This window comes from Molothrus ater, chromosome 2 (assembly GCF_012460135.2).
Source record: "Molothrus ater isolate BHLD 08-10-18 breed brown headed cowbird chromosome 2, BPBGC_Mater_1.1, whole genome shotgun sequence".
Classification (NCBI taxonomy): Eukaryota; Metazoa; Chordata; class Aves; order Passeriformes; family Icteridae; genus Molothrus; species Molothrus ater.
Genome location: NC_050479.2, coordinates 69,635,640 through 69,652,558, shown reverse-complemented (window position 1 = coordinate 69,652,558; position 16,919 = coordinate 69,635,640). Strand labels below are relative to the sequence as shown.

General features: G+C 37.2%; 2 protein-coding genes across 4 annotated transcripts in view; one reads left to right on the top strand and one right to left on the bottom strand.

Moving 5' to 3' along the window:
* The window catches only part of PAN3 (poly(A) specific ribonuclease subunit PAN3), a 79,330-nt gene extending 65,780 nt beyond the window's left edge, over window positions 1–13,550 (top strand). For all 3 annotated transcript variants that reach the window (XM_036404080.2, XM_036404079.1, XM_036404078.2), the window contains 5 exons: window positions 2,984–3,123; window positions 3,706–3,835; window positions 6,708–6,772; window positions 7,487–7,625; window positions 10,605–13,550. In XM_036404080.2, coding sequence (XP_036259973.1) covers window positions 2,984–3,123; window positions 3,706–3,835; window positions 6,708–6,772; window positions 7,487–7,625; window positions 10,605–10,745 — 615 coding nt within the window. In that variant the 3' untranslated portion in view covers window positions 10,746–13,550. The remainder of the gene's footprint in view (window positions 1–2,983; window positions 3,124–3,705; window positions 3,836–6,707; window positions 6,773–7,486; window positions 7,626–10,604) is intronic.
* A 1,351-nt stretch (window positions 13,551–14,901) lies between these two features.
* FLT1 (fms related receptor tyrosine kinase 1) overlaps window positions 14,902–16,919 on the bottom strand; it is a 108,675-nt gene continuing 106,657 nt past the window's right edge. The window contains 1 exon segment of the mRNA XM_036404076.2: window positions 14,902–16,851. Within this exon segment, the coding sequence (XP_036259969.1) occupies window positions 16,647–16,851 (205 nt within the window). The 3' untranslated portion in view covers window positions 14,902–16,646.

Genomic DNA, 16,919 nt, shown 5'->3' with positions numbered 1-16,919 from the left:
TTTTCTTGAAGTTAGTAATTAATTTAGTGTTACTGCTTAGTCACTGTTGATAGTTACCATAGCAGAAGTTTTCTGTCAGATCAAAAGGAACTTACATGATCCATAGGAGCACACAAACACAATATAAACAAGGGAATTATGTACCTAAAACAGATCTGTACCTTGGACTAGCAAGGCTACTACAGGAATGCAGAAAAATACATTTTTTGTGATGTTCCTGCTGCAAGGAAGTCTGGTAGTTCTTTTGTGCCTTCTTTAACCTTTCTTTGCCTAGGAACACTGAGAGCTGAATATTTTCATAGGATAGGTTAGGAATTAATAGGGTTATGTGGATTGCTTCCTTACAGAAAAAATTATGTAACCCAGCTTCTGGGAAGTCATGTACCCTGTCTGAATTTATAGAGCGGGTCAGCAGATGGTAGTTTAGTTGCTTCTAAAACAATAATCTGACTCTCAGAAATCCTAAACTTAATGGGATCTTTCCAGCTTGTGATATTCTGGTTCTCCAGTCGCACAGGAAGAATATTGCCTTTGTGGTCTTGTAAAACTTTTAAAATTGGGTATTGTGATAATATTTTCTTTCAGGATTTCAGCTAACAATGAATAGTAAAGTGCCTCCAGAGAGCAGTTCAACTGGCTCAAAATCTGAATTGTCTTACAGAATTACAGTTGTCTTATATTGATCAGTCTCTTAACTGAATGCTTGAAGTTCCTAAAATAAGTGGGATGAATCCAAGCCAATTTTCTGTTTAAAACAAGCTAATCATTGGCTGTAATTTGAAAACTGTGTGTTTGGGGGTGCATTGGAGTGTCATATTCTCTCTGCCAATTCTTCTGGTAGATGCGAAACAAACAAAAATTTAAGGTTGCAAATCAAAGCTCAAAACCCCACAAAGCTCGAATTTAAAATTTCCTGTCTGATGTTAAATGTAAGACTTCCTCAATAATTTCCAAATTCTAATGCAATCTATATTATGAAAGCACCTGTGCAAAGGAAGACAATTTTCATAGGGTCTTGCCTGTGTATTTTCAGTGTCCCAGGGTTGTATGATGATACAGAATTTATATAGGTTATATCCTTATGAATGACTAAAAGTTGAAAGGTATTAAGTGTAAAGTAGAGGACTGCAGAAAGAAGTACATCTGTGGTTAATACAAATGCATATTTCTTCCAAGACTTTTTGGAGGAAAAAATCATAATGAAAATGTCTTTGTCTCAGGTGACACATGTTTCTAGGTACTGCACCAGCAGAAATCCTGTTTACAGCCATACCAGTGTTCCCTGCTGCTGAAATTGACTGCTTGTTAGTGGAAGCAAGTTCACACTGAAAAAGGGGGGTTTATTGCTCTGATTAACATCTCTTTACCAAAGGAAAAAGGAATGCTAATACTCAGAAATTCTGTGTTGCTTAGGAAATAGTTTAGCAAATGCCAGTCCCACATCCTTTTCAACCACTTTGTCCACATTTGTCTCATTTTCCACATCCTGTTTCTGTCTTCATTAGCTACAAGAATAACATGCATTTTAACTTCTGATGTATTGTGTATCCATGTTCAAATTGTGCTGCTTAATCATACTTGATATAGGAACAGCAGGGACATTGAGGGACCTGGAAAGGTTTGATATTTTTCCCTTTCCCCCAGCACCTGGGAGACGTGGCTTCAGGGAAGGCTGTGCTCAGCTACTGCAGCCAGAGGCAGCAGGTGTGGTTATGCCTCTGGGTGGAAGAGCTGAGAGGGGCTGTGGCATGTTCACCATCACAGCACTTTTCTAAAGCTGCCAAATTCTAACCAGAACTTGTCATGCTGCCAGATTTTTTTAGCCTTTCTTACAGAAATGACAGAAGGTGGATTCTTTGTATGACTGCATTCTCTGCTAAATGGCTTGGCCTTGCTCTAGGCTATGGAACTGACATTCTCAATTACTAGTAGCTTTTATGTTTTTAGGTTTGCAAAAATATCTTATTTTCTCCAAAAAACCCCAAAACCTCAGGAAAAGTCTAATTTCATATCTATAGCTGACTGTTAAATTCACTCTGAGGAATGTCCAGCATTAAAGGCTGCAGGTCTTTTTAAGTTTTGCTAAGTTGTGTGCAGCTGAAAGCCTTTCCATGGAAAGTATCAGTTCAACTTTTCCTATGAATGTCATTGTTTGCTACTAAATTAGGCTCTTGCTTTTAGCAGTGGGCTTTAAAATCTGTTACAGCTTTTCAAAATCATTTCTCATGGCTGGCTATTAATACTGGCAGAATTTTCTGTTATGGCAAAGCAGGCTGTATCCAGCATTCATCTTTTAGGAGCAGTTCTGCTTTTAACAAAAGTGTTTAGTAATGCAAAGGTTTCTTCATAACACACAATGCTGTTCTGTTTGGCAACTGTACAGGCCTGTCTAGTTATTTTGCACAGTTCAGATCTTTTCACACTGTCCATCAGAGATTAAAATATTTGAGCAATTTGTTATAATGGTGATATCATGTGTTAGAATGTGATATGGATCCCAGTATGGAATTCACACTGGATGGCTAGATTGAAAAGATATGAATGCAGAAAATGCTGGTTTCAGTTTAACAAATAATCCTTTTATTTCTACATCTCATATTGAGAAGACTTGTTCTGTTTGCCACCAACTCCTTGACTTGTCAGGATTGAGCAGGTGGGTGGCTCAGAGAACCTCATTACAGAGCTTCTGCTCACTACACAGTTCTCTCTGGTACTGTCCTTAAGCTAAAAATAGGTAAATTTTAATCATTCAAAGATAAATATAGTACTTGAAAATTGCTAGGTATCAGGACAGATTTTCTTCTGTACTTTATAACTACTGTAACTTGAACAATCATATTGAACTATGATTTGAATAGCACTTGCTTTAGTTGCTCAAATTCTTCTAAGGTTATTGAACAACTGTCTCTTTAACACCATCTAGTACCATGGGGTAGTATTTATCTGAACTAAGGATCTTACCTCTGTGTGTTTTCCCTATTAGCAAGCAGATCTGATCTCCCTGGGGAAAGTTGTGTTGGCTTTGGCTTGCAATTCTTTATCAGGAATTCAGAGAGAGAATTTGCAGAAAGCAATGGAACTGGTGACAATCAACTATTCCTCTGACCTGAAGAATCTGATTTTGTAAGTTTGTTTAATAAACCTTTTAAAGGAAATAGCAGCACTTTTCTTATGTATACAAATGCAAAAGTGAAATAGTATTTTCAAATGCAAGTAAGATTACAGGTAAATCTGCTGTTGTTGAGTTGTCTTCATAAAATAGGCACACTGACCTTTTGGTCAAAAGGTTGAGTGCTAGCTTTTTCTGGCTGCATATTCATTTGTGCCATTTCAATATAGTCAGCCTTTTTCTCCCTTGCACCCTGAGGGGGAAAAGTAGAAGTCTTTTCTCCTTTCCTCATTTGAAAAACAATTGCATTGCAGTCAGAATCTTCATCCCTCTCTCTTTTTGTATATGTTCTTGCTGTTTGAATGGAGTGAACTGCACAGTTTTGTGAAAGTATACTCCTGTCTTGTATAAATAACTGACTCGATGTATGCATGCAAATTGATTGTGTTTTCTTGATGGTATCTTCTTAAAAGAAACATAACAATTGTCAACTTTATGTATTAAATACAAGAAGCTAAATAGTTATAAAATCATAATGGAATATAATGTTTGGCATTTCCAGAAAGTAATCTTTGGTGGTTGGGTTATTTTGGCAGGTATTTGCTGACTGACCAAAACAGACTTCGCAGTGTAAACGATATCATGCCTATGATTGGTGCACGATTCTATACTCAGTTGGATGCTGCTCAGATGCGAAATGATGTTATAGAAGAAGATCTAGCAAAGGTAAATCATGTAGTAACTTCTGCAGAAAGACCTGTAGTCAGTGTTCCTAGAGCTGTACCTTGAAAGCGAATGTTTTCTACTAGTTTCTGTTGGGTTTTTTTTTTCCCCTTCTGTTTGTTTATTAACCTAAGTAATCTGCCTGAAGGCTTGACAAATCTAAATTCAGGCTTTTGAGAGCCCCAGAGCTTCAAGAATGCCTAGTTTTAAGATGTCTTCAGCTGTATTTTAAACGAAGTAGTATCTTCATTTCCAGCCAGTAGTCTTGGGAAAATTATGTTCTTTATAGCATGGTTAAAAATAGCATTCTGAGTAAAGAAGGCTATGTGTGTCATGGAGATCATTTAATGTGTGCTAAAGCCCCATAAATTTTTAGGTTTGCATTTTGGTGTGCTTGTTCTCATATGCTTTCCTTTCTGAATTAATTCTAATCCATGGAGATACCATGTTCAGCTTTCCTGAAGTGTGCACTCTTGCTGTGTGGGTCTGTGGTGTTCAGTCAAGGTATCAAGTGCTATCTTTAAAGGAAATATGTACTATGTATCAAGTTAGGGTGTATTTGTTCAACAGGCGGGTGTCTGTTTGTCAGAAGCAACTGACAGCAGGAGATACACTGGGGAATGCTCTCATGGCCCTGAAAATATGTGGGACAGGGTACTACAGAAGGATTTAATCAAGTTCTGTGATTCCACTCTATTATAACCCTTCACTGAGAACTTTTGAAGAGACAGTAGACCAGTGTTTGGGATTCTGATAGACTCGGTTCTCTTGATTTCTCCAGTATTGTCCTGTTGGAGAACAGTCTTCCCCTCCTTGATGAAAGATGCTGAAATCTATCAGAAGTAAGGAGCTGGAGAAGAGCCAGGCAGTATCTGTGTACCTCTAGATGCTGGGTGCCCACTTTCTCAGAATCAACTACTAATCCTTCTCCAGAGGTTTTTAAGTTTGTTTGTTGTTAAGGTGGCCTGTGTGCCTACACAAAGCTGGGCAGATGAACCCCTTCCCATATCAAAGATGGAGATTGCCCTGTGATCAGCATTACAATCTCTGTATTTTTAGTCAGGCTGTTTGAGCAGTTGCTTATCACCAGCAGGTGGGCAGAGATACTACAAATTCAAGTTGTTGCTTAGCCCCCAGTTTGGCAATAGCTGTTTACTTGACAGTGATAAATACCACTTCTTAATTAGCTGTCACACTGTAACTTGTTTGTACTATGACATCCCCTCCATTAACATCAGAGCCACAGTATCCCTTAAGTCTAGTCTGCTACCCTCAGTTCATTTTTGTCCCAAAGCAAATGCTTTGGAGGGAGTATTAGAAAAAGACTAGCATGTGTGATTTTTTTTTCTTATATTGTCCAAGCATGCAGTCATCTGTAGCTTAGAGACTTCTGATGCTGGGAGTGGTTTGTATGTAGTTAATATCTTTGTAACACTCACTTCTCACAGAGCAGTAACCCTGTTATGCTATTCCTTTCTTTCCTCACTTTCATGTTTTTCATATTCATGTCATAGCAGTCAAAGCCTCAGTTTATAAGCCCTGTGGAGAGTATCTCCCTCCTTATAGGCTACTAGGCCTGCAGAGAGGCCTCTTGGAGACTTAGTGCCTGTGTTTTTGCTCAGCTGTGTCACCATTCACTGGGAATCTGCAAGGCAGTGAACTTTACACAGGTGTAGTTTTGGCTTTTGAGTATTTGACCATATGCCAAAAATAAATTTGGTGGTTATACCAAATAGTAGACCTTGGCTAGCTGGACAGGGTTGGTTTTCCATGTCAGTCTCTAAGTGTTGCTACTGTTGAGGTACAAGCTGTTCTCCAGTGTGTTTTTAGACTATTAATAGAAATCTGCAACCCATAGGTTGTCCAAGGTCAGGCTGCTATCACCTTGACCCACTTTATTTACCTAGCTGTGCACAGTAATCTACTCCAGACTGAATTCAGTTGAAATCAATATGATCATGCATGGAATTAGATGCATCTTAGCATGAATAATGTTGTAGACCTGAGCCATTGGAGAATGTGAATAATATCAGAGAGGATCTTTTCCTGACAACTTCGATTTACACTGTGAATTAATTTTTTTTGTTTAATGTAAGCTAGGATGTTACTGTTTTACTGCATCCTAAGTAGTGTGGAAAAACATGCTAAATCAACTTTCAGTTGCGTGTGTGCTAAGCAACTATTAATTTTAATGTTCTCCCTCTGTGTGACCTCATTGTCATTGCTTTATTTATGTCATTTATGGACTCAGCATTTATACTCTTTTAAGACTTAGATTCTAACTGCTTTGAAAAAACCTGTTTCAAAATTATTTTTGAAATCAATTATCATTTGAGTATTAGTTTGATGATATTGTCGCTAAATATTTACTAAAAATGTTTACAAAGCATTTCTGAAAAACAGATCTGGTAGATTGTTTCTTATCTTTACCTGAAATCAGGTGGTGTACCACATACTTATGTGTATCTTGATATCTCTGTGTGTGTGTGTATGTATATATATATATAAAACCCCATATTCTTCTCATTTAACTTACTGTATTTTAGCATACCTGTGAGTATAGGCTGGCAGGAGATTAGACTTAACATTTCCACAAGGAAATAGATTGCCTGGTCCAGTTCCTGCTGGGACTGGGAGGTATCATTAGTTGCTGAAACTTTGCATTATAATTTGAAGTGCTAAAATGAGCACTGGACTACTGATACATAATACAATGCATTTGACCTCTGTCTGAAAAAATGATACCCTCTCCTTTGAATAAATAAGTCTTTGTAATTAACAGCTCTTCATTGGCATTATTACCATGTATTTTTTTGCAAGTAGGTGTCTAAATTTTGTTTCAGAGACTCTTAATAACTTTTTTCTTGTTTTCTAGGAGGTGCAAAATGGAAGGTTGTTTAGGCTTCTAGCAAAATTGGGAACAATCAATGAGAGGCCAGAGTAAGAAAACTTGTTTTTGTGGTTTAGAGTATGTAAAACACAGTTTGCAATGCGCTTTCTTCCTTCATAAATTTAAGCTAAATTATTCCCCCCATATTTGCCCATGGAGAAATGAGTATTTAAGAAGCCTTGAGAAAAATTAGATAAGCAACTTTGACCAAAACTTTAAATAGACAGGAGAAGGCTGAGAAGGCTACAAGTTGTTTCCTTGTATTTAGTATGGTTTATCTTGTGAGTGGCAGTAGTTTTGGAGGAAACCCATTGCTTGCTTTATTGCTTGCTTTAACTGAAGCAAAGGATGTAGATACTGGTTTTAAGCTAGTGAGTTTTCGCCTTGTTTTTTATTGACTAACTACATGAAAATGAAGTGTTCATTGTCTGTTTTTAGTCCCTCTGCATAAACTTAGAGTTATGTTTATAATGCAGGTTTCTACATGAGTTTTATGTGATAAACTTGTTGCAGATAATTTTTGCTTTCTTCCACTATTTTTTGGTGGCTCTTGGAAGGCATTAGCTTTAGGCGCTCAAGCAGCTGAGAAAGTTTTGTATAGGTTATCTTCTGTTTGTGGTGGGGGGGACTAATTTAATTGCAATTTATAGCAGGAGATTAGCTATGCAAGACTACTCAGCTGAGATTGAAGTGTCATTTATATCTGTGGGGTTTGATTTTACTTAACTTACTGAGCTTTGATATGAGAATTTGTTTTTCACTAGGTTTCAGAAGGACCCAACGTGGTCAGAAACTGGAGACAGGTATTTACTAAAGCTCTTTCGAGATCACCTTTTCCATCAGGTGACAGAAGCGGGTACTCCTTGGATTGACCTCAGTCACATTATCTCATGTCTTAACAAGGTACACTGTACTTCAGTTAGCTTTTACACATTTGATTGGGTTAGCTTTCTTTGAAAGGGTATTCCACTGAAAAGCAAGTTGGCACTGGAAGGTTAATGCCATTGGCTTAGCTGGTGGCTATTTTCCCCATTTTGGATGCTAATAAGCTAATATTCCAACATCTATGGATATTTTAAATAAAACTAGTACATGATAATAAAAATTTGTTAATATAGCATGAGATACAATATTAACTTTTCATCCTAGAATGCATTGATTACTGTGGATAAGCAATGCTGGTCCCTTTATGCTACTCTGGTCTTTCAACACAGCATAAAGGATCCATAATACTCCTTTAACTGGGGGTGGTTTCTGTTTGTAGTTATCACAAAGGATGGTCATAAGGCAAGATCCATTCCTAAATTGTGCTGACTTGAGTAGGTGGCAGGAAGGAAACTGAAATTTGTGCAAAATCCCTGCCATCAGGACAGTGCTATAAAATTTCTGTGACTTAAAATGTTAAGTCCACTTCTGTAATAACTTCCCTAGTCTCTCCAGCCCTTTGTTTTCCAAGGCTGACTTAACAAAGCTATTTGCAGTTTTCTAAGAGCTGCACCACTAGCAGATTTTTATCCAAGCACTCTCATGATTAATAGCAAGAGATGTGTGAGAAACCACGAGATCTTCAGTAGATTAAGAACTTGTCTTGCTCCATAAATTAAAAAGTATGTGAGCTGATTAAATTTTTTATTAGTAGATCAGCTTTCAACTTATTTTACATTGTTTTGCCAAACTTCAATAATCCATGGGAGATTAAGATGCTGCAGCTTTTTTTGTTGTTGCTTTTGTAGCTGCTTGGTAGTTTGACTTGCTCTGTAGAGAATGGTGATGCAGACACTGACAATACACAGTTTTAATGCCCAATATATTCTTTTCTAGGACTAGGATAGCCAACTTTCTCTTCCAAGAAAATTGGAATGTGTTCAGATCCTTTGATGTGTAATAACTGTACAGTTATATATCTTTCTAAAATTGTCAGGGTTTCTAACCTCCTATTAGACCACTGCTGTGCATTTTTTAACCTCCTTTTTATCTTTCTGGTTGGTGTCTGTAATCACTTTAAAAAGGACATTAAAGGGATTGAGGCTAAATCAAAAAGAAAGCATGTTGACATTCAAGTAGGCATTGAAATGCCATCATGATTTGAAAGCAGTGACTCATACAGTACTGTAGCAAGAGGGGACAGTCCTGAATTCATAGGTCAGGTAAGAGACAATGTCAAAGAATGCCTTGTTCTATAAATGTTCATGGCTTACCTTTTCAAACAGAGACTCTTCTCTTCTGTGGTTGTGGGCTCAGCACACAAAAAAATGTAAGGCTTTGAGAACTCTGCTTTGGAAATACACTCTAAGAAGCACCTCAGAAACTGTGAAAGTAGTAGTAGAAGTTATATGGACTTTACTGGTACTTGCCAAACACATTCCTTTTGAAAAGCTATTCTATTGTTTAAAAAAAAAAACAAACCAACAAACTTTCCTATTCAATGTGGTGTTTGAGCATCTTTTCAGCTGAGGATATTGATTTATGCACCCACAGGAGGAAAGAAAGCCATAAATATTGATGTTTGTAATTAGAAGTGTGGCTTTCTTAATAGGGATCTTCCATTAGGAAGACCTTCCATTAAGGTAATTAATTGATTTGTTGTATGATGCTAATGGGAATGAACAGTGGACAATATTTCACAAACACCTTAATTGTATTAATATTTTGTAATGGATGTTGGAAGACACTGGTGGTTTTATCCTACTGTACAAAAATTAGAAGCTAATTGGCTTGCTTTCAGCCTTCTGAAACCATTCACAAAGCAGCAGCTTTAAAATGTGGTGGTTCCAGTTTTTAAGGTTACACTCAAAACATTACTTTAGAAGATAAATGCAAGAAATTGCTAACTTGCTGTGTTGCTCCAGACAACAGCTAGTGGAACATCTCTGACAAATTTCATTGTTTTTCTATTCAGTACAATATTATAATTGTATTATCATTGTATTACATTTATATTACATTTAAACCTGCTGGGGTTGTATTTCCAAAGAATGGATTGGTAGTGTCATATGTCACTTGTCTCTGCCCCACCTTTTGTATTTGAATAAGAAAGACTGTGGTGCAACTATCAACATATTGACTAAAACAAAACTACAAAAGTTCTGCATAACAGAGTCTTGACAGTTCTCTGATGAACATTTCTAGCAAAGTGAGAAGAACATAAGAAACAGTGATGTAATGGGCTTCAGGATGTAAAGCAGGATATTCCTCTGTTAGAAATTAGGATCTAATAGAATATAAAAAAAAAAAGTACATATTGAGTTTGAGAAGTCAGAACAAACCATGAGAAGAAATGTGGAACAAACGTTGATCTTCTACCCCAAATTATTCATTTGGTTATGGATTATACCAAAGTAATTTTTTCTTTCTAAGGGGTTAAATGTACCATACAGCGTAGTTTGTTTCCAGTACTGCCAAAAATGTGAGGTTTGGGTTTCTACCAGTTTTCAGGCTACCTGGGGCTGATCCATCCATTATCTCATTTTGGAGTGAACAAGAAGTAAATTACTTACCCTATGTTTAGGTTTGTGGATCATGTGTGCAAATGTAATGTCAAATTTAGTTTTGTTCTTCAGGAAGTACGTGAAAATTTTGCCAGCTTTCTACACAGGGAAGTATAGCATTATAGGATTACTAGCTTTGTGGAAGGGGAAGGAAACAATGGTAATCTAGTCCTAAGGTCTGGAATGTCTGTCAGGTTAAGACCAAAATGTCTCGATTTTTTGGCGAGGATGTTGTTGTGGTGTGATTCAGATTCTTCCTTTGTGTCCTGTTAGCGGATTTGAACTGCACCATAACAATGTACTTGCCAAGAAATTGATTGCTTTTGTTGCTGGGGAAATGTTTTGTCATTTCTTTCACACTTCTTTTATTTTATCTTTTGCATTCTTGTTACAGTTAGATGCTGGTGTGCCAGAAAAAATAAGCCTCATTTCCAGAGATGAGAAGAGTGTACTTGTGGTAACTTACAGCGATTTAAAACGCTGCTTTGAAAATACTTTTCAAGAACTGATTGCAGCCGCAAATGGTCAGTTGTAGTATTTGCTGAAAGCATGCAGGACATTGCTGAGGAACTTAACCTATAGCAAATTGCACTACAGCTGAATTGTTGTTGTCATCTCATTTCACATTTGGGAAACAAACAGGAGATGAGCAAAGCTGCTTGCACTTCAGTCAGGTACACTGTTACTTGAAGGGAAGAATGTTTCACTTATCCTAGAGCTAAGGCTGCCATTGGAGGCTTTATCTGTGAAGAATTTATTTTAGATTAAGGAACACATCAGGTGCATGATGTTCCTACTTTTATTTTTTCCACTTGTATATGCACTAATTTTAATTTTTTTAAGACTTTTCTGATCTCTGAAGTTTTGCCACATTGTATACTTAAGGGAAACTCTTTGCAAGGACATTTCTGGGATACATTTTTGTCACTGAGGATATAGCAAAATTTATTCATTTTTGATATTATTTGCACCCAGAATAGCATAAAGGACCAGGTAAATAATTTAATAGAAATTGTGTTCTATTAATGACCTTTTAGTTCGTAACCTCTGTAAAAGTGTGTTGTATGCAAGCTCTGTATGCCACCCACTGTTAGCTCAAAGAAATGTGAGAAGAAACAACTTTTTAAAACCAGTCAAGTGAAGTATTGGTGAATTGACTAAAAAGGAAAGAAAGTCCCCTGTCATTCGATTTAAACTTTGTCTAAGCGAAGTGACGAAAACAGCATAATGGGAAACATCTTTAATTTAAGGAGCATATCAAACTTGCTCTAAACACAACCAGCGCCTTTTAAAAACTGTTTGTACATTTTCCTGGTAGTCAGAAGCATTTACATTTATGCAATTTTTTTAATAGATTTTTTTTTTGAAGAAATTGTTTAAATGCCTGAAGTTTCAGGAGTGTATTACTTTAGGTTATTTACAGTATAATTTTTGTATAAAGTTCTGTTCTTTGAACCACAGCTTTATTATGGTACGCTACACTGGATACAGATACAAAGACACTGTTAAAAGAAGATTAACTAAACACAGCAGTTGTCTGGCATCAAGAGCTTTTCAAGTTTTACGGCCTGAATCTGGAGGGATAATGATCTGCTGTGCCTTTGCAGTCACTGCTTAGCCCAAAGTAATATTACTTTTGCTAATACTCAACACATGAATATTCCTGAAGTAATTCAGTCTCAAAAGTCTGGAATTTTGCTCCTCAATTACCTTTCTAATTTTTGGACATGCAGTTGTCTCCAAACTTGGGTATTCATGGGATTTCTAGTTAAACACCTACACTTTGATACTGAAGACTGCCAAATATGTAGGAATTTCCTTTCTTAAAGCAGTAGTGAAGACTGTATCTATCCTTTCCCAGCACTGAATGTTTTAATAGCACTGGGTGCTCACCATGAAGAAAATGTGGAAACTCAAAAGGTCAGGACAGACTCTAAGCACTTGCAACTGATGTTACTGACATCAATTTTAATGATTCTCAATATTTGTAGTTTTCAGAGAAGTTTTTAATATTTCTCTGTCCACTTTTATAAGCTTTAAAATGATTCTCCGCCTTGAGACTTGCATCAAGAAAAAAGCAACTCTCTTCACATCGAAAGCTTTGAAGACTAGGGACATGCTTTACACATTTTAGAAAATGTGGTTGAATCCACATTAAGTAGCATCAGTTGTTGAGTTTAAAAATCAATTATTGTTGCAATTTTCAAAGGAACATAATGTTTAATATTCAAACGATAACAGTTGCCAGAATGTTCTTTTTAATATAAAAGGAACAGGAACTTTGAAAAGTGAACATGCAGAACAGTCTTTTATCATTAGCTCATGTATTTGAGGAAGAGCAGCTGTCTTTTCTATGTTTTTTGACAAATCATATTGTAATTCTTTTGTACAAAAAAAGAAGTACTTGTATTCTAGAAGAAATATGGAATGCTTAATTTATAAGCGGGCTGAGGTTTTTTCCAGTATTGTTTTCTTTGAAAATGAAAGGGGATCATCTGTTCAGTTGTGGGGTTTGGGAACCTTTGAAAATTTAATTTGTGGACCAATATTTTGTGGAAGTGTAAGGCAGGGGTAAAATAGGGCTTGAATTCTCATCCTTTTTAGACCAGCACACCCTCTGCAAGACATGTCTAAATTGCAAACCTGTGTGTATTTGCATAATGTCAGTTTGCTTCAGCCCCTAGTAACCTCAGGACTTGGTTTAAAAATAAAAAGGTAGACAGCTAATAAGTTTTCATACATTATATCAGCCAGAAAATATTTGGTGTCAGGTAATACATAAAATTAAAAAGAAGTTGAGCTTTGTTTTCTATTTATTTTATTTGGTCTGTATTTGGGAATGATTTGAACAGTCTGAAGTTCAGCTTGGGTGGTTTTTTTTGGGGGAGAGCCCTTCTACCCCATTTTAATTCCATTTAGAAGGTTGTCCTAAAGTTGTAGTTTGATCCATTCATAGGAAGAACTGTGTATCTGTATTTAAAAGAAGAGTCACCAGGATGTGCCCTCCCAGATGGGAAATTTATTTCTGACCTTCCTATTTTTTACAGCTAAAAGCACAGAAGGGACAACCTTTGAAATCATCTGATGTTGGTCATTTTAATTTTTGTACCTGTTTTAAATTTTGTTGCTGTATTTACTATATTGTAAATATTTTGTTGAGGGTACCTATATATTTTTGATTTGTCCTTGTTTCAGTAATTCGGGTGTCAACTGTTTCCCCTAAAAAGCACCAGTATGTTAAGTTCTAATGTCATGATCCCAATATGTGTTACTCATCTTTAATCCTGTTTTCATTGTTCATGTGTACAGCAGTATTTTTAATAAAGAATACCAGAAGTTACATGGCCTTATTTTGACATTGTGAAGCTCTGAGGTTGGATCCAGGGCATTTCAACTTTGGTGTTGGAATTTTATTTCATTTGTCTCGTACTTCTTTTGTATTCATTCTGTCTGCAATGCAGAGTTTAAACAAACAGGAGTCACAAATTGTGTTTAGTGCTTGCCACTTAGAGTGTATCAGATGTCCTAAAACTGAGAGATGCTGTTCACTAGAAGTGTGTTAATGCATATTTCTGTAACTCCCAAGTCAAATCCCATCTGCTTCAGTTTGATCAGGTCTGCTTTCCTCGATAAGCCCTACTTTTGAAAACTCTGCTCAAGTACCCTTACTTCCATGTTTTTTGAGCTTTTTTTGCTCAGTAACAAAGTGTGTTAATTTCTCTGAGAATTTGCACATGGAGTCACAATAACTTCATTACACAGAACTCTTTTTCTACATTTTTAACCAGCAAAGGTTTGATGATTTGCTGGTGGGATAAATTCTCCTATATCCATCCAATGCTGACCATGGTTATAGAAGATGTAATTTTATGTAATATATTGTGAATTGTCAATAGTCCTTGCACATATTTAACATGGAGTCATTATCACTGAGATTGCAGTGTTTTAGGAATGTTATTATATAAGCTACATTTTTTGATTGATGCACATATCCAGTCTCCAGTTTCCTCCTTAGTAATATGCAGCAACAGCTACACAAGTCCTCCAGCAACTGATGATCCCATTCTGCTTTCCCAGAGAAAGCTTCATCTCCACTTCCAGCATTTGTAGAGCCCCTCAGATTGAATGCTGTTTAGCAGAGAGCACTTAATTGAACATCTCTATGGAGGCAGCATCCTCAGCTTCAGATGGATGGGGTGGGGATGTGGGGATTCTCTGAAGAAAACAGTCTCTCCGCAGGCCTAAGTTTCTGCCTACTGTCACAGTAGCTTCAGAACAGGCTTTGGTGAGGACACTTTAGCTCTGTTTGCTGTCCTTTTCTCTGGTGTGCATCTTCTAGCTGCTGAAGAAACCAGGAATGGTGGGTGGTTGGATGGAGGTTTGTCTTCCCCCATCATGAAACCTTGCCTCTCCCAGAGGCTGAGTTGAATTTTTGTCTCTAGACAGCAGTAAGCTCTTCCTAAATATGCTGAACCTAGGGAATGTCACCCACACAGGGAGCGGTGGCAGGTGTCTGTCACTGTAGCTGGGTTGATGTGTGGGAAATGTGCCTTCCTTCTGTGTGATTATTCCATGTTCTCCTTTGCTCAGAAAATCAGCCTGTGGGATGGATGTGTACCAGATGTTTGTGCTGCCCAGTGCTGACTTCTGTGCCACAGCAGTCTTTGACACTGGCAGAACTCAAATTTTTTTTAAAAGCAAACTTTATTATATGAATTTAGTAGTCAAACACATTATATAAAGACAGAAAATGCAAGACAAAATAGGAGTTCTTCACATCTGAAGACACTTGAGGGTTCATACAAAAGTAATCTTTTGTAGTCCAGTTTTCTTAAATATTTATGCATAAAAGCATATTTATATATTTACACTGTGCAAACACGTCTTTTGAGATGTATCATCCTGTAACTATTCTTGCTCAGTTCTAATAACAATAGAGTACTGAAATTTTGTCTTGATCAAGGTCAAATATACTTTACTAACAAGAGACAGTGCAATAGATACTTAAAACTGATGATTTCTTGTGCAGAGATACTTAGCTCAGAAGTAGTGGTACATATTTATTTTGCTTGAATATCAAAGATCGTTTTTGTTTATAAATATGCAAAAGGTCATTTGCTTTGAAGTCTGTTAGTGGGTTACATTCACAGCTCTTTAGCTGAATTCTGAGAGAGCAAGAGATCATAGAACATGTAGCATTGAAGTTAATATATGTTTTAGTGGACCACAAGAAGCTGACATTGGGCTGTAATTGAGTTGGCTGATATCAGTGCTACTGTGTTAAATGTCCAACTCTCATTTCAGTACTGCATTCAAAGGTGAAAGGGAATGGGTGCATCCTAATGCTTCTCGAGCAAAGAACACTCATGACCTTTCTGAGATGCTATACAAAATCTGCTGTAAATGAATGATACATTTTTATTCCTGTACATACTGGTAACTTAACATGGAAATTTAGGTGTCTTCATAAAAAAGCTGCCCTAACTTTACAGATTGCCTTGTAATTTCTAACTAATCTCTTCAAACTCTCTAGTGATCAATTAAAGTTTGTGCAGTCTAGTAGCCATCCTGTCTTTTCAGACAGATTCCCATATATAAAATATAATCAGTGCAGTGTTAGAAGGTCCGTGAGGTTTTGTGGACAGAGCTTGACTTTAACCTATCTACCTTGTGGTTTGGTTCCAGCGTGTGCGTGTTGGCTTATGACAAAGTGCAAAACTTCAATATTTACTGAATTTCAACAGGAATGTCCAAACTGAATTGGTATGTATTCCCTGTTGTTACAGCCCTGGATCTGGTCTTAGTTCTCCTCTATCCTTGCCAATTGTGTTTAGCAATGCATTTTAAATTCTTGCCTTGCAAGGCTCCCTACTGCGTCTGCCATCTGGAGCAGTAAGATCCATATAATGCCCCATCCCCAATTAGCTTATTCAGCTTCCCCAGAGCACCAGCCCTCCCACAAGTTTCTCAAAGTAGTTTTCATAAAAAATATAGTTTGTGGTCTTTCTAGTTTCTGTCTTCTTGAAGGCTCCTTTATTTTCCAGCACAACACATACCCCAGCCATGGGATGCGAATACCTCAGTTCCTGGTGCAGATTCCTGGCTCTCTAGGGCTCCCAGCTGCCTCTCCCCGTCAGGACAGAAGTGAGTCTGAGCAGAGGCTGTAATAATGGCCTTCCAGGTTTTCCTGGATGCAGAAGCACTCAGCATTTTTAGCGAAAGCTATTGGTGTTGAGCATTTGGGAAAGTCAAGGTTTAAGCAATAATATTTTGCTCTATTTTGAATACATGTGCTGCAGTCTGTAGAAAAGCAGATCTCTGGGATTAAGCCAATGATAACTTCTCAAGTTTTATGATAATTGAAATAATTTGGATCAGAGTTTTTAAACTGACAGTGTTTCCCGAGAGCCTGCATGTTTACTTGGCCTAGAAGTACTTAAACTGGTGGCTGAGAATAATGGACAACAGAGTTGTAGTCAGGAGGAGGAGAGCGGCTGGCAATCATTTTCTCCAGCATCGCATAACCACAGGTGTGTCTTCGCTTGGAGTCACTGAGCTGGTCACAGCTGAAACTGCAGAAGCTTCTTGGCTTGGTTACTCCAGAAAGCACTGACTCCTTGCTCCTGCTGGCACCTTTAATGCTGTAATAGAGCAGTGTCATTGTGAGCTTTCTTACCATGAAAAGATTTTTGGTTTAGTGACTTGAGCA